The sequence below is a fragment of the Pelodiscus sinensis genome, chromosome 2 (genome assembly GCF_052426305.1).
Source record: "Pelodiscus sinensis isolate ZL-2025 chromosome 2, ASM5242630v1, whole genome shotgun sequence".
NCBI lineage: Eukaryota > Metazoa > Chordata > Testudines > Trionychidae > Pelodiscus > Pelodiscus sinensis.
In genome coordinates, this window is record NC_143053.1 from 149,217,013 (window position 1) to 149,229,018 (window position 12,006).

Consider the following 12,006-nt stretch of genomic DNA (forward strand, 5'->3'; position numbering starts at 1 on the left):
TGCAGCATGTAATACTGAGTTACTTCCTTCATCATGAAATAGAGCAGAACAACCCTATTTTGGCTCTAGAACTGCCTTCATAGCTATTCAATAGGTGAGCCTTAGCAAGATTGACCTCCACTCCTAGGAGAAAATGTTTTCCAGTCTTTGACTTCTCACCTATGTGATGTTTTCCTTATTTTAGTCTGATATAGACTAACTGCCCTATTTTTTTTCACTTGCACATTTACAGATTTGCTTATGTGTTCACACTGTATGCTGATCTACCAATTTTAGATAGAAATTTAGGGCATTGACTACATTCTTAAGTCAACCTATCATAAGTTGGTACACTACCCTTCTTACGTTGGTGGTGTGTATCACCAATAAGGGCACTTCCCATTGGGGAGGGAAAGTCAGAGGGGGAGAGAGAAAGAGAGAGAGAAACAGAGAGACTAAGACTGGGCTTTCAGCTCTGTGTAGCGTCCTACTGGGAGCCCAGCTGTCCCCACAGGGGTTCTTGCCTTCTCATTCCCAGCTGGGATGTTTGCAGAGCACAGGGAGGCAGTTGCCCAGGGTTTCTCACCTTCACACTCACAGCCAGAAGTAGATGGGCAGCTGTGTAAGGATCCTTGACTCTTTGTGTCTAGTTGGCTGCTGTGATTTTGTCAGAAAGCCAGGACCCCAGTAAAGCAGAAGGGCTCCCTGTGGAGAGAGGGGACCCCAAACAGCAGCTCAAATTAGGAGCTTAGGGGGTCAGTCCAATTTGGAGCAGAGACCCAGCAGCAGCCTGGCTGGGGACACAGCTTTCAATTTCATGGCTCCATTCTAGCAACGAAATTGACAAGGCAGCCAGCAGACAATGTAAAGAACACAGTGTCTACACAAACACTGCGTTGCCCTCACTATACCGACATAAACCCTGTTACATCTGTATAGTAGGGCATTCATGTTGGTAGGAGCAAGCCTGCAGTGTAGACAAAGACATAGTTATGTCATCAACCAAACTCAGTAGTGCAGACCAGTCCTAAGTATATGTTATCTGGTTTATTTCCTCTGGAAGTCCATAAACATTTATTTTCAAAGTCCAGAGTGTGAATCGCTGCAGCAAAACCAGGGAAATTTTTTATTTGACTGAATCTGTATCTAAGAAAAATGTAAGTATAATGTAAATTTTTTCACACTATCATAATTTGAATAGAAAAAGTTAAGTGCATTATTTTAGCATTCAGACTATTGAATTTTTTTCATTATCTTTGTTGACAAAGACGGCTATGCTTGGGATATTTCAGAGAGTTACTTTCTTGGAGCAGACTGCTGCTAACAAGGCATCCTTTGTGAGAAAATCTGGAAAAAGTATGGCTGATAGATTTCTTGGATTAAACTAGAATTATTTATTGAGAAGTACATACAGAATAACTTTCTATTCATAAATTCCCCCTTCTTAGCTTTAAGCAAACAATTTTTTGGTCTAGAGATGAGTTCCTGCCAGAACATTCACAACTGACAAGGGCAGCCTCTAGTTCAGGGGTGGGCAAAAGGGCCTCTGCGGGCCAGATCCAACCCGCCAAGAGGGTGGATCCAGTCTGCAGAGGCCCTGCTGCTTCCCCGCCCCCAGGCCAATTAGGGCCTGGGGGCACCCAAGCCTTCTCCATTCTGCTCCTGCCCTGCAAGCAGCGCACAGTGCTTCAAAGTGCCACGCGCTGCTCGCAGGGCGGGGGCAGAGCAGAGAAGGCTCCTCTGTCCCCAAGCCTTAATTGGGGGGGCGGGGGGCAAAGGACTAATCATGATCTGGGGTTGGGGAAGCCTGCACATTCCCATTTAGGCCCCACCCCTTCCAAGGTGGCCTGGGACTACTTCAAAAATTTTGAAGTGGCCCCCAGGCAAAAATTATTGCCCACCCCTGCTCTAGTTAAAACTTCAAACCTGAAACTCAGGCAGCCTGATTCAATTCGTAATTTACAAACTGCTTCTACCAGATCTAAGGAGATAAAAAGTGTTAGGCCAAATCAGCTACTACACGGGAAATTTCCGAAAGCCCAGATGACTGAAAAAAGCAATAGTGGGCTTCACATAGGTACCTGAGTCAGCAATGAAACTAAGGTCTATCTTGGTGCTAGGGGGAGCTATGCTGCTTTCAGAGGAGATAAAAAACTGCCTTTTTGGAATAAGGTGTACTGGTAGTTCGGAATAGGAAGCCTAATCCGAACTACCTAGTTTGTGCTGCGTGTAGCCGCGGGCACAGAGTCCGAACTAGGGGATATTTAAAAATGGCGGCGCCCGGCAATATGCAAATGAAGCCCGGGAAATTCAAATCCCGGGCTTCATTTGCAATTCCGGTTGCCTACATTAGCCACCCTAGTTCGAACTAGGGTGGTAGTGTTGACATACCCCAATTTAATTTTTCATAATTTTTCCTCTATTTATTGAACATGCTCAGTAGTCATTTTTCAAAGTTCTATTGTTATTTTGAAAGATTTTTTAAATGACTGAAGGGCTTACTGCATTTTACAACTAAAGATATTCAAACATTTTCTATCATTATATTATAGTCTTAGCCAAAAAAACAAACAAAAAAACCCACCCTACCCCAACCCAAAACAAAGAAAAAAGAGAGAGAAAAGAAGAGAAAAAAAACCAAAAGAGAGAAAAGAAATCTGTAACCAAGTAGCTATTTCCATTCTCCACTTGAAACTTTAGAACCAAAACACAGATTTCCATATTTAAACCATTATTTGCATGCACGCACATATACACACAAAAAACCCATTTCCTTGTTTATCCTGAATACTAAATTTCAGCTTACTCCCTTTAGAAATATTAAGCCATCATAAAGGATTATAGGGGAAAGATAGTTCTTCCTGATAGTCAAATGCTGGCTTATTAAGTCTTAGTGGAACACCTGGGAAATGTAAAAATTCTTCAAGAATAGGGAAAGTTTGGCCAACTAGATTTGTTTCTGATTCACTCAAAGTCAGTTTGAAACCATGCTCATAATGCATATTTCCCAAACAGAAGTAAAACCCTGATCAATCAGCATTTCTAATGATATTTCAGCAAAATGCTACGATACAGTTTTCAAGAAATGATATTTCAACAGAGTATACCTGTTTGTGCGGGGCCTATGCTCTCTTTATGTAGATCATTGGCAGAAAAATGATGTGCTGTTTTCTTGCTATTTTTTGCCCATCATTCTGGACAAGTTTTGGGGTCAAAGGAGTAAGAAGGAGGTAGAACGTGCGGAAGTAGCAGGTCTCAAAATGCACAAGAAACTAAACGATTCTACAGAACCTATGACAAGTAATCTCTTTCCTTTACTGCCATTCCTCCCATTCTTTGATCCTGCTCCAGACATTATAATTACTGCTTTATGTATAAGCTATCAAGCCATCCTACTTGTCCATGCAGTAACCTACTCTTCCTAGAGGAAGGAGAATTTGTAATATTGAAGAGAACTATGAATCAGAAAACATGCCTGAGTTCTTATCTTCAACTCTGCTCTTGGGTCATTGTGCACCACAGGACTAGTCACAATCCCATGTGTCCCCTGTTTCTACATCTCCTATATGGCGATACCCAGTGCTTTTTTTTTTTTTTTTTTTGTAAAAAAAAAATAAAATAAAAGGTGATGGTACTCCAAGGGAAAAGTTGCTGAGCTCTGACTGGAGGTGCCGGTACTGCATCTGGAGGTGCTGGTACTGCTTACCACACAGTACCGCCACAAAAAAAGCACTGGTGGTAACAATACTGCACTGTAACTAACTCCAGCTTTGTAAAGCACTCTGAAATCTTCAGAGGAAAAGTGTAAACGAATTATTATAACCTTAATGATCATTTTAGGACATATCCCTTTGTGCTAGATCTCTGAGTACTGTCACTACACCCATTCCATCATGCAAACTGCAACCAATGCACAACTGAATGGAGAATTGGGAAGACAACTGGTCTAATTCTCCTCCTCATGATGCCAATGGTGAAGCTTCAAACTGATTTTAGAAGATGCAAGATTAAGGTCAGATCTAGCTAAACTGTTTTAGAAATCCTGTTACATGTGCTTTTCTCAAAAACGATGGGGCATTAAAATCCTACCTGTTCCTCTAAACGTTTCCCTCTGATTCATGGGTTTTACCTCAATCCTTCCCCAGCTGAGCTTTCTAAGCAATCCAACAATCCGGAATGAAGAAAACATCAATCAACTTTTGCTACTTCTTCAGAACTGAAAACCAGTGTCAGTTTTGTCTGTTTCCTAATTTGTCCAGCTTCATGGACAGGTTTCTCATTTTCATAAGTTTACACCAGTTACAATATCTTCCAATTCTTATGCATATTTCTCCCAGTTTGTTACCCGATTTTCAAATAATTTCACAGAGCCAATAATAGCACTTCTTCAGTTTTAGTGAGAGAATCCTATATTGTATCCAGTTGTTGATGCATTAAATCTATATCATGGATCATTGCAGTTTTCAGCTCCTGCGAAAAAGCTCTGGGGCCATGGAGCTGCTGGGGCCAAGGCAGAAACTGCAGCAGCCAGTCTTTGAAAAAACTTTACTGCAAAAGGTAGCATTCCCCAAAGGCACGTTTTGGGCATTTATAAGATTCCAATCAGTGTTCTGAATCTCATGTCCCCCCCACACCTGGATTATCAGGTTTAAGGTGATGCCCTTATCTAATGAAGCTGCAGTTTTGTAATACAATATTTTAATGTTTCTTAGGTTAAAATGTAAAACAGGTCAAAGATAAGAAGCAAAACAGCATTTCTGATTCGGAATGAAAAAAAAGTTTAAAAAAAAGGGTGGTCGCGGCTGACCATGGGGAGCAATGCTGAATCCATAGTATTAATTTAGGTGTTAGTCCATTCTCTCGGTGTACATATGTATAGTGGTTCAGTGGTGAGTCTGTTCACTGACAACTATTACTGTACTTTGGTTGGCAATAAACCTAGCTGGGTGCTTTCAATCCTTATCTGATTTGTGGTCTCTGGGGGATCTTTCAGAGTCTGTCGTGTTGACTAATTGTACATGGTGAATGCATTAGACAGGGAATCATACGCACACACGTTTGCAGCCCAAAGTTTATCATCACTGACAGAGCAGATCACCAGTCAGGTACCCATCAGGACGATGACAGAGAAAATATTAATAAAAAAGATAATCCCAAATTATAATAGCTCATTAAAATAACTACAAGAGACACACCTCCATAAAGAAATAAACATATCTTGGCACCTCCCATAAGTGGATATCTGGCTAGCTAAAATCATGCTGGACAATGGATGTTGCCAGACCAGAGAGTACCGGATTAAAGAGGTTCAACCTGTAGTAGCATACCTTCCTGTACTAATACACTCAAGAGATGAAGAGCCTTTCTTAACTCTTTAGTTAATCAGCATTTGTTACCCTATACTCTTGTTTCCCATCAATCTGACATTTCCCAGTGAATTAACTAAGCTCAGTATTATGTTGTCTTACATGCTTTTAATATAAATAATGAAAAAAACTGAAAGCTGCTAAAAGAAAGTGTCAGGCATGGAGAAAACTGACGATTAAAGAGTATTTTAATTCTTATTAATTCTTATAAAAATATGTTTTAAGTTAAATTGAGAATAAGTTAACTAGATTTATATGCCAACAGTTTTTGTTTTATGAAATCCTTAATTTTGAAACATGATCATTTGACGCTGAGCCTTTGAAAACTGAGCACAAAGCAGGTGGTACGGTTTTCAGATTTCCTAACCAAGAAATGGCATCATCAATTTGACATGTATTCATCTGCGAACTACATTTGCAAAAACCTTATAAAGGATGTGTAAATACCTTATGTGAGCATTTTAAATAAAGTGTTTTTTTAGTCTGCTTACACAAATTACAGCAGGAAGTCACACTTTAATTTCTTTACCTCAAAAAATTAGTTGAGTCTTGATTTCAAACATGTATACTTTTGTTGTATTAAATATTTTATATAAATAAATTGAGAAATACTGGAAAATATTAAAAACAAATCAAGTATTAGAATTTCTATAGAAGTGCAAATACTAATGCTGTATAAAGACTAACTCTTAATGCCAAGGACAGATATGCTCACCATTAGAACGCTAAGGTGAGCAACAAAAATTAGTAAAACTGCTATCTTTCTTTTCCTATCTACCCCTTCTTCCAGAGACAGAGAATACAGAAAAGGGCATGAGTGTGAAAGTAGACTCTTAATTCTAAAACAGTTATGTTTTTGCTATGCTGTAATGGCAAAATGAATAAATATGATTATTCTCTTTTTCTGGAGAATATTGCAGTATAAGAGAGATTTTAATTGCAAATTAATTGGACAAAGACAAGAATTCATCTGGGAAACTTAGTTGGTTCTTCCAACAGTGCCAAGATATTTTGGCAGATCTAAAATACAGTACAAGAATGACAGACATTTGGAGAAATCTTCACCCTTTCATCAATATAATTATACCATTTACTCTTATCCAGATTCCACATATTCCCCAACAGATTTTATTTTAAACACCTGTTAAGGATCATCTAGATGGTGCATGGTCCTGCTATGAGTACAGTGAACTGAACTTGACCTACAAGTCTGATTTTCTTTCAAAACTCCTTCATTTAACTCATTCTTATAAAATTATACTACTATTATTGACAACTAAATTTGAACCTGTGTATTCCCAGCACATACTGTGGCAACTGAGCCTCTACTCAATAAGCCTGAATTCATAATATTCTGGGAAGAAGAGCCACTTATGGAAGTTTTGGTAAAGAGTTGTTCAACATGCTTTTCGCAGATTGAAAGGGAGATGGAGGTGTCTCTATGGCAGGCAGGACCTTTTGGAGGAGATCATATCCCCAAGGTGGTGGCCACATGCTGTTGCTTACGTAATGTGTGAGGGTATGTCTATACTACCCTCCTATTTCGAAGTAGGAGGGTAATGTAGGCATACCGCACTTGCAAATGAAGCCCAGGATTTGAATTTCCTGGGCTTCATTTGCATAAGCCGGGCGCCGCCATTTTTAAATCCCGGCTAGTTCGAACCCCGTGCCGCGCGGCTACACGCAGCACGGAGTAGCTAGTTCGGATTAGGCTTCCTAATCCGAACTAGCTGTACTCCTCATTCCAAAAATATGTCTCCCTAACTTCTGGCATCTGTCATGAGCAGTGTGCAGAAGATAACATGCATTGCAGTATAGCTACTTACTTAATAGTGGAGAGTGATGATCTGTCAGATTCAGATTCAGAACTGGAGAACAATGCATTGTTATTGCATTGGGCTGTGACAGACCCGGTAGGCAAAGTGGATCGTCACTTTAGGAATAGGGAAATCAGCTCTGAGTGGTGGGATCACATTGTCATCAGGTGTGGGGTGAAGAGCAGTGGCTACAGAACTTCCACGAGGAGTACAGCTAGTTTGGAATAGGAAGCCTAATCCGAACTAGCTACTCCGTGCCGCGTGTAGCCGCGCGGCACGGGGTTCGAACTAGCCGGGATTTAAAAATGGCGGCGCCCGGCTTATGCAAATGAAGCCCGGGAAATTCAAATCCCGGGCTTCATTTGCAAGTGCGGAATGCCTACATTACCCTCCTACTTCGAAATAGGAGGGTAGTGTAGACATACCCTGAGAGAGTAAGGGTGAAGTTTTCCCGTGGGTGGAACACTGCGGCACAGCGCTTGGGCACACAGTTTGAATAGCCAGACACTCATGCTGTCAGAGGACCCCATAGCGTGGACACCAGTATCAGGGAGGCTTTGAGGAACCACTGTTTAGGAGGAGTTCTTGAACAAAAGGACTCACAGACTGACAGACACATATGGACACAAAAAATATATTAAATATATAGTTGATGTCCTGTAGAACGGAAGAATCCTTTAAAATACTAGGCACAATTTATTTAGTTATTTAAGATTTTCTTAAACTTAATGGCAGTAGGTACTTTAAAGCATTCAGTATTAAAACATTTTTATTTAATTACCTTTTGTGCAGCAAGGTGAAGAGCAGTTCTCTGGCTATGGTCAGCTTTATTAATACCTGCTCCTGCTTTCAACAAGGCCTCAGCACAATCTAACCTGTCAGCCAACACACAGTACATGAGTGGAGTCCTTCCAAACTGGTCGTCTTTATCTTTCAGCTCAGGATTTCCTATAATTATACAACAGACAATTATTACATTCTGGATCACTAAAGCTTAATTAAATGTAAAATGTTACTATGCATTTTAGAAAGCATAGAATCTTCCTAGACAAAGCAAACTTTAATTGTAAATTACTGACTCAATACTAGGTGTTTTAATAGTTAAAAGAGGTACTCAAAATTGTGACAGACACTGTAAAAACAAAACAGTCCCTAAATTTTTTTTTACAGTAGAAAGAAATATTTAATGAAACCATTTTAACATCAGTGTTATTGGCTCATGCTAAAATGAGGAGTGGTGAAATAATCAGTTAATATGCTTAACTATCTCTTTTGAATGCAAATATTGGTACAAGATCAGAAAGTCATCTGGTTGCTGCCAAGAGTTGTTGAGATGGGAAACTGGAGTTCAAGCCCTTCTAAAAAATTCAGATCAGTTCCTTTCCCACCCACCATAGGGTGGGCATGAAGATGCATCCCCACGGTGCTGAAAGCCTTAACTGCTTCCTGGGTGTCAAAAACAGAAATCAGCTCCCACCTTCCTGTGTATCAAATGCCCAAGTATCCCTTACTGAGCTGTCTAAATTGAGTTCCCACCTGACAACTAACTTCTACAATGTCGTTTTGTATCGTCATTATTAAAATCTGCAACATTAGAAATAGAACATTTGGGAGCAGGCTAAAAAAAAATCCTATTTAATATAAAAATAAACACCTAAGGAATACTATCCTGATATTATTCCATTTCATAACTCCCCCGGTGCCCACAGCCACAAGCCACTGAAAGTTAATATGGTCATGCAAGGGATTGCTTCCTCCCCCTTATCATTTGTGCAGCTGCCTGGCAGAATACAAGTAGCCCATGATACATATTAGTCATTCCCTCTCTGCAACATCTTGGAACTGCCAATACCAAACATTCAAAAAATACAAATTTTCCCGGCTTCCAAAAAAGTCCCAAAAAAATTCACTTTACAACCATAATATATTTCTATAAAAGAATAAATGTTTGTTTATTTTCATCTTCTGTTTTTTGAGACTTGAAGATGCACGTTTTCATGCTCTCTGCAATCACAAAAGCCAGAAACAGCTTTTTGTAAAAAAATAAAAGATTCCAATACAATCACATGACTCCAGGAACTTGCACTTTAAGAATTAAACCTCACTAGGTTGAGGGTGCAGGCTGGTTATGTCACCATATATAACCTCTTAGCCAGAGTGGGGAGGGAGGGGCACGGAGGGGAGAGAATCCCGAGGCTATAGTGAGTTGCGGAAGAGTTGATTACGGGCTGGGCCAGTAACATACAACTAATGTGAACCTCCTTAAGCCCATGCGTTTTTGTGTCTATTTCCGCACACAGGGCATATCCATCAAACAGAAGGTCTTACAAAGATTGCTGAGCCTCCACAGCAGCGGTGGGCAATAATTTTTGATGGGGGGGCCACTCCCAAGATTTTGGAAAGTGGTCGAGGGCCACACTTTTCCATGGTATTAATGGAGGAGTTGTGGGGTCTGGGATGGAGGTTGGGTGCAGAACAGAGTTTGGGGATAAGAAATTGGGGTGCAGGAGGGAGAATGGGGTCTGGAAGGGAATTTGGGCAAAGGAGGTAACTGTGACCTAAGTCAGGGAACTAGGGTGCAAGGTTTTGGGATGTGACCTAGAGTAGGAGGGGATTGTGATCTCAGGCAGGAGATTGGAGTGCCAGATCTGGGAGGGGATATGGATGCATGTGGCGTAGCGGGACAGGAGTATGGGGCAGAGGTTTAGTAAAGGGAGGGGCTGAGGCTCCAGAGGCAGGTTCTCACAGGAGACTTACCAGCCAGCAGCCAAACCAGCGTGCCTGCCTGCCTACAGAGCTAAAGGCTTGCAGAACTTAAAATGTTTCTGCCTGCTTGGCCATGTGCTTGAGTGAGTAACTGAACAAGAGGGTTGTGCTTCATGGCTGCCTGTTATTCAAACAGGCAGCTCCCACTGGCCAGTGTCTGTCATAAATGGGACATAATGGGATTGTGCTGGGGGTGGGAGCAGCGTCTGAATCTTCCCTCCTCCCCTCCACACTCAAAGAGAAAGCACCCCGCAGCCATGTTTCTGAGCTACATGCGGCGCTGTGGGGCAAGCAGGGGAGCCTGCTTGAAGCTCCCCACTGCCTCCGTGGGCTGGATCTGGTGGCTTGGCAGGTTGGATCCGAGGCCATATTTTGTCCAGGCCTGCTCAGACAGCCCAGAGAAGAAAAGCCAGAATGCCAAATGCATGGATATGATCCATACCATTATGCATTACGTATCATCTGTCACATTAGGAGCTGCCTGGATGGCAAGCCTGGTAGCAACCCTTCCCCAAGGAGCGCTCTGAGCTCCTTCCTCATGGATTCAGGAAGCAAGCCTTCCAGTCCATAGTATGCCATATGTTAAGTTTGTAGCGGACAAGGAAGGCCTTGTGATTAGCCACCCACAACTGTAGGATAGCTGATGAATAAACTTTACAACCAAACAAATCTAATCGTTATGAGTCTTTATTTTTCAGCATCACCCCTGGCTGCCTATGTCTGTGATTGACAGCTTCTACCATAAAGGATTTGTGAGACAAGTGGGAGTAGATGTACTTGTGGATCTTTGTAGGCACAAGGTATTTTCTCTCAGCCCCCTTAGAAATGGGGGTCAGGGAGGAAGGAGTCTCCCAGGGGACACTGGTATTCTTTAAGACCTCTTTGTGTAAAGGTAGGGCAATACATTCCAGGGCAGAAGCGCTGAGTGCACTGAAGAGGGCATCTGCCGGCTCTTCTAGCTCCTCCACTTGTACCCAATACTTGCTTTAGGAACTCCTAGTGCGCCTTCATATTATATTCTATGGAACTGGAAGAGAGAAGATGAAGAGGAAGCCAATGTGACGGGACGAGGCCACAGAAGATTCTTTAGGGGTGCTTCCCAGGGTGCTGACAAAGCCACTGACACTTGCCTTCTTGCTCTCTGGGCCTTCTGATTACCCACCCTGTCCTGCTGAGCCAACTCCAAGGTCCACCCCAGCTAAGGAACAGAGCTAAGATCACTGCCTCCTCCCCACCAGAAGCAGCACAGACACTGAAATTCTTCAGGTCCACGGAAAATGTAGTTTTGGACCCAGCTTCCTGGGATACCACTCCCCAAATGTGAAGCAGAACCCCAAATGAATTATTTAGGTAAGCCCCCTTTAACAATGAAAGGAGGATGTGCACACTGATTACTCCCCCAAGTAACAATTATTTACAATGGGCTTGAGAGTAAATAAAAGTGATTTTATTAAGTACCAGTAGTAAGATTTAAGAGGCAGTAAGTGAAAACAGGCAAAGCAAAGCTGATTACAAATGTAAAACAACCAAAAATGCTTAGCTCATTTTAACACTAAAACCTCAGTACAAACTTATTATAAACCCAATCTAAAATGGTTCTTTTTCCAGATAAGACTTCAAAACCAGGGAAGTCTCCTTTTCCCCGGGGTCTTTAGCTGGACTGGCACACCCAGGAGGATAACTAAAGACAAAGAAACTCCTAGCCTCCTTTTGTTTTATAAATACCACCTTTCCATGAACAATTACTTGGTCCACCCCTACCAGCTGGGGTGGTCATGTGACTTCCTAAGGCCAACCAGACTTAAAGGACAAAAGAGTGTGTTTATAATTGGTCATCTAGACATTGAAGGTAACACCGTTTATGGTTTTCATTTGCACATTTAAAAACATAAAGCATTCCATATTCCATATATCTAACTTTACTCATAAGAATGATACATACACCAAAATAAGATATGCAACCCAGCGAATTATGACATGAAGATTGATAGGATACATGAGGCAATTTGTCCAAAGCATCTCTGAATTATGCATATTTGTGTCCATAAGTCCATTTCATAAAGCATGGCGGGGGGGTG

The 12,006-nt window shown here is 41.5% G+C and overlaps 1 protein-coding gene across 6 annotated transcripts in view; it reads right to left on the minus strand.

Annotated features, from left to right (window-relative positions):
* The window catches only part of INVS (inversin), a 145,403-nt gene that overhangs the window by 113,642 nt on the left and 19,755 nt on the right, over positions 1 to 12,006 (minus strand). For 5 of the 6 annotated variants that reach the window (XM_075921590.2, XM_075921589.2, XM_089776475.1 and 2 more), the window contains exon 3: positions 7,944 to 8,110. In XM_075921590.2, coding sequence (XP_075777705.2) covers positions 7,944 to 8,110 — 167 coding nt within the window. Of the gene's footprint in view, positions 1 to 7,943; positions 8,111 to 12,006 lie in introns of those variants that run through there. The other variant, XM_075921591.2, reaches the window with a different exon arrangement.